Raw genomic sequence first — 22,687 nt, forward strand, 5'->3', positions numbered from 1 at the left:
ATCGAGACGCGCATGTCCTGGGGTGTGTGTGCGTGCCTGGCGCTAACGCTAACGGTACATGTAACGAATGCACGAGAAGGCACCCTCGCGCGGTGTCAATTGCCCTCGTGCTCATGCGTATTAGGGTGCAGCTAGGAAACGCGTAATCCCTGCCGCGTACCGTACAGTAACAGTGTGTCGGGGTTCGCTATTCGTCACAACTAAAAATAACCAACCCCTCAAACCCGAACGGGACAACCGAAACCACTTGTTGATCCTTGCCGTTGGCTCGGGGTGGTTGGAAAATCGGGTCTTGCTCCTGCCGCGTCTGCTCGGTTGGTACCATTTAACGGAAAGCTATTGACTGATGGAAAACTCGCGATTTTCCCGAAGGCGAAACCACCGCCACCGGGACTGACGCATGTCCGATGGGGAAGCTGTTGGAAAAGCGGTACCGCTGTATGTACTACTACTACGCTACAGTTCGGCTTTTCCTTCCATGGGTTGTAGTGAGAGAGAATTTTCCACCGATTCCTTTATGCCGCGGCGCACATGCGGTCGTGCGGGTTGCACTGTGTGGTCGTGCAGGAAAAACACCTGTGAAAAATCACCATTTTTCCGATGTGATTGCGCGCCAAAAGATAGAACGAACGTTTGGAGACTGGCACGGATTATGCGCAGGACATGAGTGCAATACTTTTCTCCTTCGCTCTCGCTCTCGGCCGGAGCGATGGTAACGCAAATGATACTTTGTTGCGAGGGGAGATATGGCTTTGTAACACAAGGGACGACAAACATCTGGCATACGTTCGCCTGGTAAGGCAAACAAGCGGTTTGTTTGAAAGGGAATTGATGCCTCCTGCCAAGAGGGAAGGCTGAATATGTTATTACTAGCTAACTGAAGAAATGTTTTCAACATCCATATTTTTATCCCACAAGTGAACGAAAGATATGATCGGAATGATTATTTTTTACCTTGTAAATATTTTGATAATTAAAAAATTTTGGCCTCTTCAGTTAAGAATACGAGAGGACTTGGTGGCCGGTTGTTAATACGGAAGAACCTAATTCGTGCAATCTATTAGATCTTACCACGAATGAGTGACGGGTATTGAACTAAATAAAAAAAGAAGTCTAGTGAGTTATAATTTGATCGGGAGGAACTTTCAGGTCGCTATGTAAAGAAACAGGAGTAAAATATTAAGGAGAAAAATAGAAAATACGGTCAGATAAAAGCTGTAATATTAAATAAAAAATTTAATCTCTATAAAATGAACTGCCATAGATATCCATTCCATACGTATTTCATCAAGGAGAAAAATAGAAAATACGGCAAGGTAAAAGTTGTAATATTTAAAAAAATATTTTTATATCCATTACAATGAACTGCCATAGCTATCCATTCCATACGTATTTCATTTAGATTAGATCATTTCAACCTGGTGCTTACCAAGAAATACATTTTTAACTAAAGATTTTTTTTGTCAATTTTTTCGAACGATGTTTTAGCTGGAAATTATTTTTCTGTAATGGTGTTTGAGCTAAAATTTTAGCTGTTCGTTGAATGTTTACAAAAATATACTTCAAAGCAACTAATTACAATTTTAAGATTAAAAAGTGTTAAAAGCGTAGGCAATTAATTACTCATAAAAATATATTTCAAATAAAGAATGTAAAACACGCTCCCTCTAGGGAGATTAGACTCTGCTGCACCACACCATTTCAATCAAAGCAAACAAACAGACGGCAAGAAAACAAACGCGCGCGTATCTGCTCGCACCCGGGGCCGCTCTGTGTGCCGTGGTTACCGCCGCGTGCTCCTGGGCTCCTGTTATTTGAGGAAGCAAAGTGGGACTGCCTCAATTCGGACGCGTTGCCTTTCGATACACGCCCACATATTAAGGGGGCCGTGGCCAGATGTTTCACCGCGCGTATCACACTGGGCCGGGTCGTCGCCGGTTGATGTGTCGCGAGGGATGATAACGGGGGAGGTGGCTGAGAAGGCGGGCTGGAAAACATCAACCTGCGGTGGCCCATCCACATCCAATGCCGGAAGAAGAAGAAGTGGTGGTGGCCGACCATTCGCTACGTCACCACACCACGAGGGGATTCGTACTTCGGTTCGAAATGCAAATCAAAGTTGATGGAAAAAGGCAGCCACACAAACACACACAGCCCAGAAGGCAGGCAGGGAGGAAAAAAGGCCACAACCCTTAATGCGATTGTGCGTTGTTATCGCTCGGTTCTTTTGAATTGGCTCGTTTGGTGTCGATTGTCGGGCGGCTTGTCGGCCCATCACGGGCACGGGCGCTGGCAAACGGGTACGCCCCGTGCGAGCGTGCGAAGGAGTTGGAGTTTGGGCCTGGGTCGTTTTATAGTTTTGTGCCGTTCTATCAGGATGTGGTCGTTTTTTGGGGAGGTTGAGTGAATTGAAACTGATAGTTGATTGCTGTTTGCCCAGCTTATTGCCCCAGTCACGCCAATTTCCCTTTCCTTTTGGTGGCACCGCATGTGGGGAAGTTTGTTAAGTCATAATACCATTGATAGAGATTATTGTGTATTATCGCATAGAATCATTTGCATTTCGCACTGTCATAAAGTTTTACTACACCCGACATGGACTATCCTCGCACCGACAGCCCGCCCGAATTCGAAGGTGTGGTGTTGGGAATTGTTGCACAGAAGAAGACGCAATCAAACCCGACTCGTTCGTCCCCTGCTGCGAAATGGGAGAGGAAACATAATGCTAATGATGATGATGATTGCCTGGCCAGCTAGCCAGCCAGCCTACTATTCCGTTGGGGGTGAAAAAGCAAAAAAGCAAGTGGCAGCAGCGGCGAGTGTGCGCATGAGATAGGTAGCGAAGGCGAACGACTGTTGGCGTGAAGGAGATGCAGCGAACTGTACCCGCCTTCCACTTGAAAGTTGCACAAGTTGGGTGTTGTGTGTGCCGTGCAGTGGTGTTTTAACCCTTGGGTGAACTGACTAATATTGTCAGTTAATTTTTGGATTTAAGTTATAAGCCTCAGTCACCAAGCAGGGCCTCTGGAGGAAAAAAAACTCCGCCAGAATGTTTCTGGAATATTCTCTTGGAAGAAAACAAATCTCCTAGAAGACACCCCAAACACGATTTTCTATAACTATATATAGCTTATATTCCTATCTTATACTTTATGGGATATCGTACGTGGGGCCATCTTCAATGGATCTGATGTTTCTTTTATAAGGACTACTAAAAGACTTAAACTTATATTATATGCAGGACATCTGAGCAAACACTTGCTTGTTTCTACACCTCCTCTGAAGTCTCTTTGCATCCTATCTTCTGGTTTAGACAATGAAGTTATTTTTTGAAAGTCTCTTTTTATCCTAATTCGCCCGATTTTAAGCTGATGGAATAAAATTGAAGATCATTTCTGGCAGCAACTCAAGTCCCCATTCTTCTTCACCTTCAAAACCCAAAAATTGAAAATACCAGTCAAGCTGTTTCGTTAGCTTACTTTAAGGGTTTACCGTGCATACTGGGGCTGGCCTCACACGACCAGGTTACCTGCGCCGGGAGCTGCGATCCTGGCCCGGGCGGCGTGGTCAACTAAAGATAGACAACTTCGCCAAACCCGCTCGAGAGTTCCCGGGGCGTGGTGGACCGACACCGTCTTGCGATTCGATGCGTGTTCTTGCCGTGGTGACTCTTCCCACAGCCCCAGTGCACGGAGCAGACAGCAAACAAGAAATAAAAAGAAAGACCGAACGCCAACCTCTTTCTCGCTAACGTGCCTAACGTGTTATTTCCGCGTTCTCGTTTCAATTTTTCATTACATTCAATTAATTTGTCGGTTTTTTTTAAAGTAAAGAGATTATTTTCAGCAATACACCCAGAGCTAGGCGGTTCGTGCGTTCTAGAGTGCGTTGGCTGAATTGGCAATGCGTGTGGATCCAAGGGCGTAGGGATGCGATGCGCAACACCCCCTAAAGCAGAGAAGCGCAAATTTCGGGGGCCGGGCGCACTGTTGTTGTAGTTGTTGGAAAAATGGTCTCCTCGTGCCGATTTTGAATTTTCGCGGAGGGTGCCATTTCGACGCGTGTCCCGGTTGGGCCAAAGCGGAACGCAACAAAACACACACACACACACACACACTCACACAGAGCGAGGCAGGATACGTTTCAATTAGAGTAGGCCGGTTTTTTGATGAGATGGTTGGTTAACCGAATCGGCGAGAGGGCTGGCCTACGCAGTCCGTGGGCAGAAAATTGGGCGATATGAATCGAAGCAGGCCGGGATTTTTCAAGATGACTAGATGGGAATTTTCAAGGGGACAGAACGAGGAAGCGTCTGGTTTTAATTAGCAGGAATATTACAAGGGTCGTCCATACACGGTGAGACTGGTATCAAATCATATTTTTCGTTTTAAGATTCAATACCATTTATCCAGGAAATTCCTGGTGTTTTGTTTTCATTTTACTTTGTATTAATTTAATTAAAGTGATACTCCAAATTTTTTTTTTTTTTTTTTATTCATAAAGAACGGCCTGGCCGTATTGCTTACTCCAAATTTTCATATATTTCAATCCATATCCTGAAAGCCACATCCCAAAATCCAGTACAATTGAATTTGTACAATGATTTGCTTCTATTATCACCAGCTTTAACACCTGATAGTCCCCTATGGCTGCAAGCATAAAGGCAGAAAAAAAGGTACAAAAACCGAACAGCAGTTAGTTGGTTAGGCGGGGCTTGAAGGCTATTACTTACCGGCATAAATTGCTCTCGCCCGGCATATTGATTTGATTTGTCGGACACGACGAGAGCAACACGTCGGCTCTGCACGCCTTTTCGGCTCGGCAGCTCGATTATCAAGTTACGCTGAGGGAAACGCCTTCCCAGCAGCGTGTTTGCGTGCCCAGAGCGTTGGAAAGTCCATCAATCATGGAGAAACACCTCTAATCTTCTATTTGTGTTTGATGTCCCCCATAACATCGCGGTACAAGATTGAGGTTAAGGTTTTTGTTCTGGATTCTCATAATAGTTAGCCTTAACCTTCACTTATTGGACATATGTGCGATATGTATTCTTTAAATGGAGGAGCAAAAGTAAATAAAAATAGATTGGAAAGGCATTTGCTGGAATTGTAATAAAAGGTTTCATTCGTATCATGCGTTACTGCATTCGCGCCTGAATGTCGGCAATCCTCAATCCTCATGGATCGTTCCTTCGCAATTCCGTCGTTCCAACCGATCTCATTAATTGCAGAGGCACCCTCAAAAACGAGAAGATTTCTATTTTCCCCTACTTTTTATCCAAAATTTCCAAACTTTCTCCTTCTCTACCTCCGTTATGAGTGGCATAGAAGAACCAATCGAAGGGAAACGCTCCCACGCACACGTTTTAAATCCACCCTCGTCGAATGGGAAAAACTCCTGTTGAATAAACGAGAGCAGGAAAATTCGCGCCGATACCCGAATTCCGATACCGCGATGGAACCAAACAACCTTCGCACTGTTCTGCCACCGTGGTAACATTTCGCCTTGATCAACCTGTATTCTGTCGCTCACACACCGGGCACGGATCTGCGATGTTTGGTTGGGAAAGTTCGATTTGCCGATCGCCTTGGGACGCCCAATTTCTGCGGGTGTAGTGTAGGGAGGTTCTTTCGAAACAGCCCGTAACGCACGGCCGACGTTTGGCAGAATGAGAGCTACTCTCACACACCGTCGAGCGGTGGTAGTTGTTGTCGGCGCTTTTCCGGCGTGGTTTTCGTACTATTGCGCCACATCGCACGTGCGTTTTTAAGCTTGTAGGTGTGGCCATGGCCCAGGCCGTACGCGTCCTCTACCGGCATGCTGGCACCCTGATGAATTGGGGTACAAATTTCGACACACACAAAAGTACGATTGCGCTTCAGTATAATAGAGAGTGCGTCGTGAGAAATTGTTGTGGTTGTCCAGGAAACAGTGGTTTGCTCGAAAGTCTGCCACTGAGGACTTGGACCTACCCGGTGTACCCGTAGGTAGCGCGAAGAAAGGTTTGCTTTAAACCCCAAGACTGCGAAGGAGAGATTGAAAGCAAGTGGTCGGAAAAGGTTGAACTGAGGCACAGAAACACACCCCGGCGAGCACGATGCTGCGACCCTGGTGCAAATGTCAAAAAACATTGAACGGGTTACGGCGGAGATCGCGTGGCCTTCTTCGATGAGATAGGATAGGTTCTTACGTTCGTTCGAAGCAAGGGGAATCGTTTTCGCACCGATTGCTTTGATTGACTTCATGGAACAGTTGGGGAAACCAACCCCCTTTTGCGGTGTCAATCAACAACCCCCTATTTATTTACCGTTGTGCGTGGGGATGCCGGTGCGTGTTGGCCCTACCCCTACACATCTTCACAGAAGACTGGCCGGTCTTTCTCCCCAACAGCAGCACTAGCAGCACTGGGGGAGCGCTCTGATTGGCTAAGATGATCCAATTTGCCCAAACGGCTCCGTTTAACCCTTTTGTTTTGGGCTCACTATGGGGCCAGGATCGAAGGCTTTTCGGTAGGTAGCACGCGTTCGCTGTACGTGTACTGGCTGCTTCGTACCAATAGAACCATTGCCCGAGTGAGTGCGCGGGTGTGCGTCGTTATACAGGTAAACGGGCGACCGAGGTTGAGTGGAACAGCAGCAAAGCAGAATACGAGCCTCCGAAAAACGGTGAAGGCTCCGAAAACGAAAAGGACCAACCAGGCTAGACAAACACAAAAACAAGCGCAATAACTCCCGCCAGTCGTGTCGGTCGGTTGAAGCTGCTGCTGACACAGCTGAAGGCCTAGTAGGGGAAGGCTTTTGATCTCGTGGTTTTGCTCTCGTGGGCTTCGAAAGCCCTGGGCTCGGATCGCTGGGGATGCGTTGAGAAGTTGCTGGAATAAATATGTACTTCAATTGGACTTTTTCAACTTCAACTTTGAAGCCAACTGTTAACGTTGAGAATTTGGTAGCTCAGTTGCCAGTAATTTCTACTGCACGTTAATTGTCGAACTCTAGAAACTGTCAATCGCAAATGTAATGAGGATTTGAAGGTCTAGATACACCTAAGGGCAGAGCTTATTTAGGCGAGGACTTTCCGTGTAAGATTTAAAGGATGTATTAAATACATAGAATCGTTCTCCCCATGTACTGTAAATAAGTATTTAAAAAAAAAACGAGAGTCAATATGGCGAAAGACGAGATGGGAGAACTAGGTATTCCGAAAGTCGGAGCTAGTTTAGGAGATACTCCTCAAGAATACGGGTGAAAAGACGTATTAAAAATGAAGAGTTTACCCAAATCTTTCAGAAGCTCTACATCTTTTTTTCTATTGAAGGCAAGTTTCACTCTAGTAATTTTATTTTCCTATTGAAAACGATAGCTGAAAAAACCTGCCTCTTTCGATATCATTCATCGTACTCAAGGAACTTATCGCGTCAGCCATAGCCTACCTTTCGCGTGGCTCACATACGAAAGCTTCCCAGGTAGGCGGCGTACAGCGTAGGCTTTGCCCTTTGCTGCCGCAGCCAAACGCAGGTATGCGCAGGTACAGTCGTTGGTTCCGCGGCGGTTGTCAGGTGCTGGAACCACCACCAGGTGCCTAATTGGGTTCGGTGCCTCCTGAAGAGCCTCGGCGCCTGGCACCGTGGTGGAGCGGAGTTTACCTGATTTAGACAAAATCGGGCAGGTGCAAAAGCCGAACACATCGCCAAACGTGGTCCAGGTACAGGTAGCTTTTTCCGAGACCCGGTCGGCATTTCCCGTTATTGCCGGTGTTCGTGGAAAGGGGAGATCCATCACCACCAATCCCCATTATTCAAACCGAACGACGACCGTTCTCCCCACAACTGGGTGGCTATGCGCAAACACTGGTATCGCTGTACGAACGGCCCCAACCGACAAAGACAAGCGTCGGAACAATGTTGTTCGGAATTGAAGAAGACAAAAGGCAATCGGTGATGAGGGAAGCGAACAGCAACAAAGCAGACAAAGCCGGCAACCCCCCTAGTACGTATGGTACCCGCGTTGGATCGACTTTCGCACGCAGCTGCATTGAGTCATTGCGCGCGCGAGCTACGTTGCCCCGGTGCTGTACGTGTGTGTGGACCAACCGTCGTCGTCGTCGTCGTCCCCCACAACACGGGCATGTTCGTATGAGGTGCTGATGTTGGGGAGTGAGTGCTGCTACTAAGAAGTCGCAGGCCCCACAACGACAAAAGCATTTAAAGACCTCGGCAAGTGGAATTTAAGAGGTCTCGGTACTGGGGTTGCAGCGTTTCGAGGAGTCTGCCTGTGAGTGGTGAGCACACACACGTCACGGCGGTGTAACGCGCGCGCTCGCGCCCTGTTGCCGCGTCACTGGCTGCTTGCTTGCTTGCTGTCGTGGTGTGGGTGAGATCGAACAGGGGTGGCTTTTTGCTGTGGCGCGAACACGCGGTCTTCACGCAGCCCGTGAAGTGCGGCGTAGCTGCGTGCTTGATACTTTTGAATCAGCAATTGGGAACAAGGAACAAAAGCCATTTAAATTGTGTGCGTTGACACGGTGCGCGGATTGGGTATTTTGGATTTTAATTATTTTTTCTTAAAATTTTTATCAAAATAATTTGACCATGATCATCAAGGAAAAGGGAATTTGTTGTGAAAAAGCGAATTTTAGAAAATATATTTTATGTGAGTTTTGATACTTTTTATTAAGGTATGAGGGTATAGAGACAAATAATAATGCATAATTCCATGGAAATAAAGTTTAAAAATTCATTATAAAACATTAATGAATCTGTTTAAATTTTAATAATTAAAGCAGGAATTGAAGTGTAATTCAAATATATTTTTTATAACAGAAATATAGCATCCATTTTGCACTAGCCGGTTTTAAATAAATCAATACTGAATACTTACCTAAGTGATAACCTAAGATGTGTTGAAGCTTGCAAGAATTACGAAACAAATCACATCGATTCAATTATCAAAAATATTTTGAGTGTGTGTTGTAATTACACAATTTATCAGTGTAATAAATATTTAGATAACAATTTTAATATAGAAAGAAAATTTTTTTTTTGTTTTAAATTTATTTACGAGCTTTGAATTTTAACAAGAGAAAATGCATAATCTCCACATGGGACAGGAAATTGTAAAACAAAATCAATGAAATAAAATATAGATCCTAGCGTTTTCCCGAGCAGTTGTTTACATACGCCATCGTGTACGCCCATTTAAACGTTCGCATCTCCGTTTCACCATGGCAACCGAGAGCACAGCACAACGGCAAGCTGAGTGAGACCATCCCATCCATCCAACGGCAGACGATGAAGACATTCAAAACCTCATCGTAAAGATGCCGCAACTGCCGAGTACAGCCAGCCCGAGGGAGATGTAAGCTGATCTCACACAACACCCTGACAAGCAATCACCATCGCCTCAACACACAGGGGTGGCTGGTGCCCTGGTAGCAAGTTCAGTTTGGGATGCTGTTTGGCTTCATCTTGTGCTCCACTGAACCAGATTCACACAGCATCCGAATCGCGTGTGAGCGAGCGGCGAATCTCTTGCTTCTCGGTTGGAAACGGGGAAGTCAGTTGCATCGGCCACTGCCTCCTCCGGCTAAGACGATTGCCTGTGAGTGAGTGAGTGGGAAACTCTTCTTCGAGTACGGGTGGGATTTCTCCTCCCAATCGTAACCATGGTTAGTAGCAGCCGGTCGGCGTAGTAATCATCGCCACCGGGAGGTTTGCCTTCAACTTCATCTTCTTCGCCGGGGCCGTTGGGTTTTCGGTGCAGCGGACCAGGAACGCATCTCCGGGGCGCGTTGCATCGGCGATCGCGCCAGACGCGTTTTTTTTCCCACCTTTTGCGGGAGCATGCAGTTCGCAGTAACTGCAAAACAACAGGCACACGCGCGCATGCAGGGTAGTACGCAACCCGTCTGTTGCATGCAGTTCTGGTAGTCGATGTAAAGCCGGGGGTACAGTTACTTTAACTACTCGGTAACAAGTACTCCCCGGGCACGGTGTAATGAGTCCTTCCCCCTTTTTCTGCAGCTCGGTCCCTTTGGACGTAGTAGTAGAACCAGTCACGAAGGTGGTTTAGTTACATTCCCAGTTGGGCGAGAAAGGTGGCTTAAAGTAGGTTTGGGAGAGACTGGCGAGAGCGAATGAGAACCGTCTGATGACGTTTCTTGGCCGAAGTGCATATCGTGATGCAGTTGCGCAGCGATGCAGTTTTGCTGTCGCCTGTGCATGATGCAGCTCATGAGACATGGAATTGAAAATGTGAAAGATAATATTTGTAGGACTTTTTTGGATTTTTAAAAGGTATTTAAGAAAGCTGGAAATTTATGAAAATTTGTTGCAATTTATTATTAAATTTATGTAAAAAAAATTGCAACTCTTGTAATGAGAATTCAGTGTAAATGAATGCTGTAAAAACCCCTCTCGAAACAAAACGGGAAAACTCCCCCAAAAAGGTTTTCTCTCTCCCTCACTCGAAAATGTCGCCATCGTCAGAAAGCATGCGCCATTTTTAGCAAATTTTTGGTTCACACTGCATACTTGAAAAAAAAAACGGGGGAAAAATTAGGGAAAAAATGCTTGAAGCTGGAAAACTTTTTTCCCCTACAGAAACGATAACGCCGCTACTGCAAACGCTGATAAAAAAGAAGGACAGCGCGATGCGCAAAAAAGGGAAACAAAACAACAACAGCAACAACAAAAATCGCCATCATGATAAACCCTGGCGACTGGCAGCTCCTGCGTGTTTTTCATTCGTGTTGTTGTGTGTTGGCATTTTTATGCCTCTTTTTTTTACTCCCCTACACACGTTCTATCCTGTGTGTCTGTGTGTGTGTGTTTTTATAATTTTCCGGAGTTTTTTCCATCCGCTTTTTTTTTCGAATATCCATAGATTTGCCATTCACGTGGGGAACATTATTTTTCGCATGCGGTCTTGGTAGGACACGTGTAGCGTTCGTAAAAGAATTGGACAAAAATCGGACGCTTCTCTGCCCGTGTTCTTTCTTTCTGTGTTCGGTCCTGTTTGGCCGGCATCATCAAGAAGGAAGCAGTAAAGGGTAATTTTATTTCACTCATGTATTCGCTCACATCGCGGTGTAGAAGCTAAAAAAGGCTGCTAAATTATTGCATTGTGAAAGTGAAAGTGAAGAAAGATGGGGGAAAAAGTTTGAAAAAAATGGCTCTCATCTCAAGTGAGATAAAAGATGTGGAAAGCAAAACAACAAAAAAAAAGGTGGGAAAAACACCTGAAGAGAGGTACAAACGATAAGGAGAACGAAAAACATGGGAAAAAGTCCACCGCAAGAGAAGCAGTTCGATTGCAGCAAAAACGGTGGAACAACGGACATGAATGGAGAACTGAAAAGAAATCCAACAAGAAGGGCTATCCGAACCGATGGGAGGAGACGATGAAGGGAGAGAGAGATGGGAAGCTAAACAACATACGTAAAGATGATCGCCGATTGCCGTTTTTGGTCTTCCGTGTATGCAGGTTTCTCCCAGGATCGCAGCAAACTGCGGAGGACTCGACTGATGAAATGCTCGGTTGCCGTTGGAAACCTCTTGGTGTGCTGTGCTGTGCCGGGAGGCTTTGTGGGCTGCTTCTTTTCATTTTCCCTTCCCACACACACTCATGGCATCCGGCGTGAAGAGCGTCTACTGAGGGGTTGTCTGCTATGAGAAACCACCTTATTGCTGTGTATTTTTTTCTCGCCTGTCTCTCTCCTTCATCACATCCCTTGTGTTTGCTGTCATTTTTCCCCAGGCGAGTTTTCCCATCCCTTCTTCGAAAAGCGTCTGTAGATGGGAGGTTGCAGTGATGGCGATGGTGGTGGTGCGCATCTTCGTTCATCCCCTCCCTGTCTGTGTCGGGCGTGCGTTAGCGCAACCAGCAAAACGAGGAATCTGTAATTTATTTTGAATATTTTGAAATGTACTTTCGATGAAGAAGCCATGCACACGGAGAGGCAGCTCGTTTGGTGAGATTGTGTGCTTCCCTTCTGTTTGTTTTTTTGCAGTTGTTGTTGCTTCTGTTGCTGCAATTCGCATCTTGCGTTCCACCCTCTTGGCAGGGTTCCCGTGTGGTGGATTTTTATACCAGAGGTTGAAGGGCGATCTGGTGACTTATATGTTTTATGTAAAAGTGAGCTAATGGTGCAGTTTGAGATATCCATGATAAATAAGTTTGAAATATCTCCAACAGCTTCAAGGTGTTAGAATATCAGATGAGGTGTGCTGTATCCCATGTTAAGACTATCCTGAACTCAAAGTCCATGGTTCATTACCTAGAAAGGAGAAAGAATGTAGAATTTAATATATCAAACCATCCAGATGCATGGTAACCCTGTCAGCAAGGGAACAGTGAAAAAAAAAACCCTTTCTTTCTCTTCTTCTCCTTTTCCCCATCTATTCCTCTTAGCGTAGCAGCACGTCACAGCAAGCCGCGAAAATAAAAAGGAAACGAGACGCGCGCGCGTTTTCGTCATCAGCATGCTGCACGTGGTGCAATCGAAACGAAATCCCGATTCGCGCTTCGGTTCAACCCCGGCCTGCGGTTGTATGCGTGTGTTCGATGTACTGGCCCATCGTACCGGTCGAAGCGAACGCCACGAACGGAATAGTGTCGCATGCAACGGGAAGTGCAACACTGCGGCGAAATCGTCTTACGAGTTTGCGAGTGTGCGTGTGTGCGAGCCGCTGTTTCAAGGATGCGCTCTCGTACCAGCAAACGGGTCCCGGTGTTTGGTTTGTTTTTTCCTCCCGAGAGCACAATAAAAGAGGGTGGCGTACAGGGCACGGCCTCCTCCTTTTCTTACATCTCAATTGAAGTGCGCGTCGGGCGTGTATCATCTTAGGAGCCGCGTGGTCACCGGCGAAAGGCCCTTTTTCCCTTTGTTGTTTCGATACGCCCGAAATAGGGCGTGTTTCAAAAGTGTATCATACGAACAGGAACGCAGCCCGGTCGGAAGGTACCATTTTCGAAGGGCTCGCTTTTTTCGGCTGGGCGTACAACTGTGTGTATGTGTGTGTGTGAGTAAATGAATCCCTACCCAACCGTCTCCGGATCCTTTCCCCCTGTATGTGTCGTCTCACCGTGTCTTGAGCTCTCGTTGTTGGGCTCGATTGGGATAAAGGTCTTCGCCGGGCTCGGGAAGGCTCAAGAGGAGGTAGATTTAATAGGATGTTGTGTGAGGAGTACCGGAAAACCGGTTTGCTACTCCGACGGGTTGTCCTTAAACGGGTCTGCATCGCCTACTGTTGTTCCTTCTTTTCGTTATGCTTCACTGCAACAACCAGTTGCATGCTGGGTGGACCGCTTCGTTTGTAAAAGGGATGGACCGAGGAAAATGAGACTAAAAATATTCTCAAAATTATAATTAAAGGGATTTAAAAGACAAAATCAGTCTGTTTTTCTACAAAACACAAAGGACGATTTTTTGAAATTGTAACTTGTAACAAAGGTTGAGGAGTTCCGTTCGTTTTGTCAACAGCCGAATGCCCATACGGTTCTCCCTCTTTTCTTTCACCCTGGTAACACCCTCGAGAGAAAATCAACAAACTCCCCCCGTAGGAATTTCGGAGTCGGGTTGAAGGCACGTTACGCCCGCAATTTCACAGTTGCACAGTCGCAACCTGTATGCCATACACCGGTGTGACGTAGCATGCCGGAAGAAGGCATGCCCAGAATGCGCAGTGGAATGCTTTTCCCATCCCAATGGGTCCCTAACAACGCGGAAAAAGGTGAACATTTTCAGTTCGTCAGTTTGGGTTTTCGATTGTTTGTCAATTAGTGTGCCGAAGCGAAATCGGACACCTGCACGGGACAGTTTGCTTTCGGAGCGAAGAAATCAGAAATCAGTATTAATACGTGGTGCTTTGCGCGGTGACTGGGGGTTTCAGACAGAGAAGTTCTTGCTCAAGAAGAAATGTTATTAAACTAAAACAGTGCACGAAATAATAGCGAAGTTAAAGAAAACACTAATTTGGACATGAGCTGTTGTTAAATAAGATGTAAACGTATGGTGCAATATGTCCGGTAAAGGTGACGATGAGTCTACGGGAAACAGTGACAAAGATTGGGAAATATTCGACGTACTGTGCGGTGAAGAGGTAATGTACGATTGAGTCGTAGGTGTGAAAAATCATTATTTATATGATCGTTACTAAGTTTAAAGTGCATTATAAAGTGAGTGTATGAAGTGTTTTTGAAAGCAAAACTGAGGGGGAATATATGTGCGAATAATTAAAATTTAAAACGAACAATAACAATTTTGTTGCAGCTGAACTTTAGGAAAAAAGCAGTAAAAAAAGTGATAACAGATAAAAAAATTGCTGTAAAAAAATTAAGTGTAACAAAACAAGTGATTGTCCTGTACAAATCCGTTCAATCTACAAATTTAGAGAAGATTATTTTAGAGTAGAATTTATGGGAAACGACTACGATAAGACTTTCACTTAATGAATATAGAACTAATGTTGAAGTGGTAAATTGCTGTACCTGCCTTGTCTGAAACATTAAATAAAATACAAATAACAACTGTAAAATCGCTTAGCAAAAATCAAATGGATTGATAATTGTGAAGATTGATGTTAAGGATGCCTTACAAAAATATTAGAATTAAAGGAAAACAACATAATAAATAATATAATGTATGATAAAAGCCTTTAAAATATTTAAAAAATGTCTTTAAATACAAAATAATCTCCAAGTACCAATGCGTGTATGAATCGTTACACAACGGACAAGAATAGGGGTATAATTATAGCAATTTACTGGACTTGTAAATATTCACATAGATAAAAGAAAATGGAAGAAATTTTACCAGAGTATCACAGTCTTTACGAGAACTTGAACGTTCCTTAATAGCATAAGAAACGATGTTCGCGGAACAACACCTGACTCACCAATCCAAACAACAAACAACTGATGGTAGAAGCCTCAGCCAGCCACAGTTACCATGGAGATTGCTGGCAGCTTGTTAGGTTACTTTTTGCCACACCTGCAAACAACAGCAGCACGCGGTGGGCCGATCATCGATCGGAGTGAATGCGGAGTTTGTTTCTGGCCAGAACGCCCATTTCCCATTCCGACACACCGTTCGTTTAGGGAAGCACAACAAACAAGCAGCGACGGAGTCCTTCGGGAAGTAAAAATCCGATAATATGAATCAAACTTTACACCCGGGGCTACCGGAGCTACCGAGGCTACCATCGGAATTGGCGCAATCTAGAGCGCGAGTTGGTGGAACCGAAAAGGAGGTGGTGGTGGTGGTGTGGAAGACGGAAATTGCCAGTCAAGCGGTGGAAAATTGAGGAACAGCGTTTTCTTCCTCGTCGGAACGTCGTGCTGGTTACGTGCAGTACCCTGAATGCACACGCTGCACACTGGGCAAATTTCGCCAGTTTTTCCCCAGCGAGCGAGGTGAGGTGCAAAGTGCAGTTTTTTCTTCGGTTTGAAAATTGTGTCACTGGATGAAAACAGGCAGCAACCCCCAAAAAAAGGCAAAGTGTTGATAAGAATGAAGGTGTAGTTTCGGTTCGGCTCGGTAGTCGTTGTGTGTTTGGGTTGTGTGCGGACGAAATGAATGCATCGGGAAGGACGATCGGGAATAAAAACCGGAAGTCAAGCTGACTGGGAAAGTGAAAGTGACACTGGAAGTGCAATGTGCCGCATGTGTTCTTGTTGGTGCTGCTGGTGAAGAGAAATTGTGAAAGAAAAGGGGGTTTTCGTCTTTTGTGCGTACGATACAGTAAGTGAAAAGTGAGTGAGATGATGGTGTTCTAGAAACCCTGATCAAGTGGGTTGATAAACGATGAAGTTGTAATATTTTGTGGAGTCGTATACATAGCACAGAAGATTAAATTCCGCAGCAGATTTTATTGTGGAGCCCAAGGATCTAGATGTCAGAGACTTTGTTGGCGAGAGTCCTCATCAATCCTCGTTAAAGTGCCTTGTTCAAGGATCCTCGACTACAAAAAGCATTGCCTTTGTAGAGACCCTGTCGTCCACGGACTTTGTCTACCAAAAGACTTCGCTTACAAAAAAATCTAGTCGGTCTAGTGACGTAGTCGTCAAAAGGGTCTCGCTTAAGAATCCTAGCTCCAAGGCATCTCGCACAAGGAGTCCTGCTCTCCAAAGAACCTCGCCTGCGTAAAGTGTTCTTGTCGTCCAAAAGGGCGTTTATGTTCAAGAGACTCAAAAGATTCCGCAGAAGAATATAGGAATGTAGTCCCCAGAGGTACACTATTACGAAAGGGTTCCCGAAATGAAAATCATTAATCATTGAAAAGCACAGTTCCATTCAATATTAACATCTTCAACCGTTAACATAGATGCCCCTAATAATTCGATTCGCATTGCTCCGATTGACGACGATTCGATTCGTCATTGAATGGGGGAGCTTCTAGTTCGTTCCGAAGCCAGACAGACAAGGCAGGCCTCCAAAAAAGTCGGTCATTCACAAAAAAAGCAGTCTATAACAACGAAACCACACCGCGTAACAGTGACGGAGCGTCGGGTAGGGCACGTGATAAAATGAGGTCAAAGGAAAGGAAAAGAGTGCTCCACGACTCATCACTCAACCCCGTCGAGCAGTGTGATAAACAAATAAAAATTCGTTACGTCCTGATTCCTGACTCCCTTACGCTCTCCCTATTTCCCCTCAATGTCAGCATCGAGCTGTAGGGTTCACTTCCGGTAGTTGTTTAATGTAGGGAACCATACATTTGCGGTGGGTAAGGACCTCCCGGGAGCCAAACAAAGGCTTGAACTTGTCAGGAACGAAACGGAAATTGAGGTCGGAACGTATTACTGATGGAGTTGTGTTTTCCCCCTTCTCTTTTCGGGTTCTCTAGAACATGCCAAAACACCACACTTCACACTCTCCGGTGCATCATCATCATCATGTGAGTAGCTTAGGGTGACTTCTCCTAAAAGGGAAAGGATCTGATTGCGATTTCTTCAACTCAATTCAGCCACCTCCATCCTGCAATGATCATCTGGCGCACTCGATCGATCTGGCCACTACGCTCCGGAGCGAGCTGGCCGCGTCGACCTACAAACGCGATCGTCTTATGGCGGAACTTTCCGACGTGAAGAGTTCCCTGTGCGCTAAGGAGGGTGAGTGCGAGTCGCTCCGTGCTCAAAGTGCCCGGCAGACCTCGCTTATCGGCTCGCTACAGCAACGACTTGCCGCGGCCGAACAGCGAGAAAAAACGCTTCACAGTCGCAGTGAAACGGTGGTCCACACGCTCCACCGTGATAAGGGACATCTGGAGGACAAGATTAAGGACCTGAGCGGGAAGCTCCATCGGTTGCAGTGTGAGCTAACGAAGGAGGAAGGTCTACGCGATCAGGCACGCTGTCAGCTGCAGGATCTGGTTCGTCGCTTGTGTCTAGTGCTCGGAGTGGACGTTTGCGATGGTGCACATCTAACGCCGGAATGTGTCCTTGCGAAAACGGGCGAAACTGTGTCGGAGGTGCAGAGACTTCGAGCAAAGTTGGCCGGCACCTGCGAGAACCTTTCGTCAACGGAATCGGAGCTACTGAGCACGAAGGCGGCCGCATCGGCTGAGAAGACGCGTTTGCACACACAGATCGAAGGATTGCAGTCACTGTCGCAAGGGCTGGAAGGTCGCTGTCGACAGGCGGAACGTGATCTGCAGGTGACGCGCGATCGGTTGGCGGAGTGTGAAGTTAATGGCGATAAGTTGAGAGGTAAATCGGATTCGGTCGAGTTAAAGAAGGCCATGGATTGATCGCTATTCTATGTTTCCCATCAGAGGAGTTACGAGGATTCGAGTCACGCTGCTGTCGGTTGCAGAATAGTTATGATCGATTGCAAACCGAGCGTTTACAGTTCCTGCGCACGATCGCCACGATCGTGGGTGTCAGTGAGCCGTGTGAGAATAACTTGCGGGACAAAATCCGAGACCTGACCAACCACAACCAGGCGTTGCATGATGTAAGTATGATTCAGGGGTAGATCCATTGATTGGACATTGATTGATCGTGTTGGGACTTTCAGCAAGTGTCACAGCTAAGAGAGCAACATCATCAGGAGGCAGCGAAGCATCGCGAGCATCAGGAATCTAGTGCCTGTCGGTTGAAGAGTGAGGAGCAGCATCGGATGAATCTCGAGGAGAGGCTGGAAAAAGCTTGCCACGAGCTCCAACACTTCCGATCGGAACACACGACGGTAAGAGCGAGAGGCCAATGTCTCCCTGTCTAGAAGCTAACATTTGTTGATGTATTTCAGTTGAGTGAGTACTTGTTGCGACTGGCGAGAGCTCTCTGTTGGAGTGAATGTACGGAACCACCTGCCCCGGGAAGTGACACAACGATCCTCAGCGAAACGTTGCTGGAGCGTGCTGAACGACTCGCTAACCATCACGAAAATCATGTCCACGGGACGTGTGATAAGGTAAGTGACTGATCAACTGATACTGGTAATCTCCAAAGGGATCATCATTGCCATGATCATTGTTACAGAACTGTTGGGAGGCCATCAACCATCACCACCATCATCATCACTCGTCGCATTCCCATTCGGCGACAAAGCTTCGCCGCGAGCGTTCCTGCACCGATCTACCGCTTAAGGAAGTATGTCCTGCTGCTTAAAGTCCTTCTAGCGATCGCTATGCATCTCATCCATGTTCATCTCATTGTAGAGCTCCACACTGTACCATATGCAGCGCAAGGTGCGCGTACTGAAGGAACAGATCCAGCGACGCGATCTCCATCTCGAGTTGCTGAGGCGCAAGATCGCCCTGCTGGAGGATAATGCTAGAGGGAAAGCCACGCTACAAGTACACTGCCCATTTATTCATTAATTGCACGCTATTTCGTTAAAGGTGGCTCGTCCTTTCGTCCAATAATTGGCTCTTTTGTCGCTGTTTTGCAGACCGAGCGTGATGAGGCGATGCACAAGGCAAGGAAGAACTCGAAGCAAGCCGAACGTACCACCCAACAGTTGGCCGAGGTAAAGGCTCAGCTGGCGGAAGTGAAGCTACAGCTGACGGAAGCCTCCGAGTACAAGATTACCGCGCTCGAGCGTGCGAGGAAGTGTGATGAGCTACAGGCCCGTCTGTGTGATTTGGAGACGGAGCGAGAACGGTTGGTAGGACAACTGGCAGCGTATAAATCGCGTGCCCGGTCAGCGGTAGAATCTTCGCACGATCGGCGAGTACGAGACGAGCATGCGATGTCGGTAAGTGACCTCTCCTCGAGTACGATCTCCAAATATTGCTTGAGGCGTTGAGTATCGCCTTCTCTTTGCAGCATCTTCGAGAGGAGCTGTCACGTGTGAAATCGCAGCTGGCAGACACAAACCACCGATTGTCGCAGCTGCAGGTCTTCCGGACATCGGTCGCTAAGTTGCTGCACGTGTCGGACTGTGCCGATTCGGACATACTGCAGAAGCTGCAATCGGTGTGTAGCAGCAGCCATGCTCATCATCATCACCACCATCGGCACCACAGCGCATCCAACCTGTCGCGCAGATACGATTCTTCCTCACCGACCGGAGGGGACACCCACGTGTCACGGTACGACGACATGTTGGCGGGAGTTGGTGCTGGAAGTGGTGGTGGAGCTGGCTCACAGTCGCACGGTTGTCGGCCGCTCAGTTCCAGCCCGGTGCACAATCGGCGATACATTGATTCGGGCTTCAACGATCACGACCATCATTTCGATGATGATTATGATTTCCACAAGAAATATTAGAGCGCTCTGGAGAATCGGGGAGAATCCACCAAAAAATAAGAAAACAGCCACACAGTGTGTTCGACGAGACGTTGTTGTTCACTGCCCGAGACGAAAGAGAAAGAGAAAAAAACGGTCCAAAAATGTGTTTCAATTTAAAAAAGAGAAATAAAGTTATATTGTTTTTGGCGAGATTATACAGAGCCTTTGTTGTGATTTTAGTTTAAAATTGAAAGAACTTGTTGTTGTAAGTGAATGTGTGCGAATAAACTCAAGAGCAGTGAAATAAGCGTAAGGTTTAATCTCACACATAGATGGCGCCAGCGGTATTGGTGAAATATTTCAAGGCAGTTGGCATTTTTCAATTTAGATGAAACTGAATTATCGTATTCGTATGTTTTGAATCACTTTTTTGTTGGGATTATGTAACTTACGCTGTTTCTTGCCTTTACAAATAAAATAAATAAATGATGCTCTTGGTGATGTCCATTCAATGGATTAATATTCATTAATAATAACCACATCACTTCACTCTAATTTGAAAGATGTCGAAGTGTCGTTGAACAACTTTGTATTAACACAATCTAGAGACCTCAAAACCAACCTTCGAGTATAAAGCATCCATCAATCTCAAAACGCAGCAAGCCCCGAAGTGGACACCGAAAAATGCACGCAGAAAACCGATAAACACACTCACAAAAAAACGGCTCTCGTTCGAAACAAACCTGTTCTGCGTGCATTTTTCTTCCCAAGAGCCTTCCAACGAGTCAGAAGACAGAATGACACGTGTTTTGTGTGTGTGTGGCCCGTTTTTTTTTGCTAAAGAAAGAACTCTTCATCATAACCGCTCAACAGCGGCGGCATTCGGCGGGGCCCGGGATCAGTTTAGTATTGAGGAAACTGATACATGATGTTGCTACGGTGAGAAGAGCCCGAAAGATAAGCGAAACACTTGCCCCGGAGAGCATGCAGCAATCAACCATGGCGCGGGCCTTTCGAAATCGGGAAATGCAGTTCCGCGGCCGTTGCAGGTGGCCGGTCCCGAACAAATCGGCGGTCATGTTCAGGGTGATTCAGGTTTCACAGTTTGCGAATCGAGAAACACCACTGACGTGATGGCTGGCGTTGGCCGCCTGGAGGCCATTGTCCTCGTCCTCGGTTTCGGAGTTTTTTGCCACGTGGTTTTCGAGAAATCATCCCGTTTGACATCACGGGGAATGCTTTTTTAAAGGGGAATATTTGAGATATGATTTAATCTTGGTCCCAAGACACACACACATGTGTTGCGTGGGTCGTTCAACCGTTAGTTGTCTTTTTGAGAGAGAAAAAGAAACTACAACACCAAAAACCGACATAATATAGTTGCGAAAAGAAAGAAGACTTGTGCACCCATCCAGACACAATGCAAAAGAAACGACATAAAAACTCACTTCAGCATATTAAACCCGATGAAGCGAACGTCTCGGTGTTCGATAGTCTGGGCCGGGGTAATCGAAACGGTTTTTCGCACTGTTCTCCAGAGGCACGAAAGACGTAAGGGGTAGGGCAGGGGATGAAGCGATACCCGGACGAACCTGTCGATAGCAACATTTGCCATGTGCCCGGGCAAAACAATCGCATACGTCGACGACGATGCCGACGAGGACGGCTTGCCACCCGCTTCACTTCGATCACAACATTCGCCGTTCGTAGCATTTTTCATAAGAAAGTTTTATCTCAGCCACAGCCTCGAAACCTTCCAGATGTCAACAGAAACGGGGATGGGGTGCTTTGTTGGTGGCAGCAACACCCGCATCACCAGCAGCTTCTCCTGAAGAATTGTGACAGCGTTAAGCAATTCAGCATCTTACGCGGAGGTGCTTTAAAACCGATCGATTCGAACGTTCCCAATTGGGTTGTGTCCCGTAAACTGTTCCTCAAACAACAACCCTAAAAATATAGCCAAAACTGACATAAAATAGTTTGAGTTTTAGTATCTAGCTTTGTTCTCAAAAGTATTTAACAGTCGAAAGCAGAGGCGAACAAAACGCAACAAAGATACACCGGTCTGAAGGGTTGCGAGCCGGCTGTAACCGGTTTCCATGACACTTTCGTCCGAACGGGACATCCACACGCTCTTCTTGTTGTCAGTTTTCCTCTCCAAATCTGTTCGGAGGGGTGGTTTATTGACCGTGGTAGTGTTTTTCCTTTTGTGGGGGTTTGTTTTGTTTTCATTCGTTTGGCTAGCTTTTCCTTGTTGCGTGTAAGTTTTTCGCAAAGAATGCGGTTTTGAAGACAGGATAATGTAGTAGACATTTGAAAGGAGATATTGAATGGGAGATAGTTGTGCTGAAATGCAGTAGGCAACAGTGGCAGATCAAGCCTCTTAGAGACACTAAGCAGAATAAAAAATTGGAGGTCTCTAACACATCGGATTCACTGACTGGACTGACCTCCTCTGCTCCTCTGACTCTCAGCTGAGAGGAGATATCATAACTCTCTAGGAACTCTCAATATTTTGTACAGTTCCATCTTCATGCGTCGTGCCAGCTGCTTTTGGACGAGATTTTTTTCTCAGACTGTTGCAAGATGGGCCGGTACAAAAAAGTCTGAAAAACTCCTATCTCAATCGATTTAATCCACCGCACAACTGATCTCTATGGCATCAGAGTATGTCACGAATCTCCTTGAAGTCTTCTTTAGACTTCCTGGCGCAGGCTCTCGCTTGGTAGCAAAAAACCTCGAATGTTTTCGATCCTGATATGACATTGGTATACGCGATGATGGAGCTAAGAATCCATTAGTCATTCTTCAAAGTAAAGGCCACATTGCAAGAGGATCTCTGGTTCGTAACGAATGACATCCCCATTCTTAATACGGCATCAGGTTATCTAGGACTTGAGGCTATTTTATTACCTTGCCATCTCTTGGTCAATATTTTCTTCAATTAGAAAATTACAATTAAGTCGATCGCTAGAACAAAGGAACATTGGAATATCTCAGACAAGACTTATCTG

The 22,687-nt window shown here is 46.1% G+C and overlaps 1 protein-coding gene across 1 annotated transcript; it reads left to right on the forward strand.

Annotated features, from left to right (window-relative positions):
- Positions 1-13,997: 13,997 nt before the first annotated feature.
- LOC118517202 (coiled-coil domain-containing protein 170-like) lies at positions 13,998-19,805 on the forward strand. Its single transcript, XM_036063157.1, has 10 exons — positions 13,998-14,098; positions 16,844-16,894; positions 16,964-17,705; positions 17,771-17,952; positions 18,016-18,186; positions 18,247-18,411; positions 18,480-18,590; positions 18,659-18,796; positions 18,892-19,197; positions 19,269-19,805. The coding sequence occupies exons 1-10, from the start codon at positions 14,018-14,020 to the stop codon at positions 19,710-19,712; spliced, it is 2,391 nt and encodes a 796-aa protein (XP_035919050.1). The 5' UTR covers positions 13,998-14,017; the 3' UTR covers positions 19,713-19,805.
- Positions 19,806-22,687: the final 2,882 nt, after the last annotated feature.

Source organism: Anopheles stephensi, unplaced genomic scaffold (assembly GCF_013141755.1).
Source record: "Anopheles stephensi strain Indian unplaced genomic scaffold, UCI_ANSTEP_V1.0 ucontig65, whole genome shotgun sequence".
In the NCBI taxonomy this organism is placed as follows: Eukaryota; Metazoa; Arthropoda; class Insecta; order Diptera; family Culicidae; genus Anopheles; species Anopheles stephensi.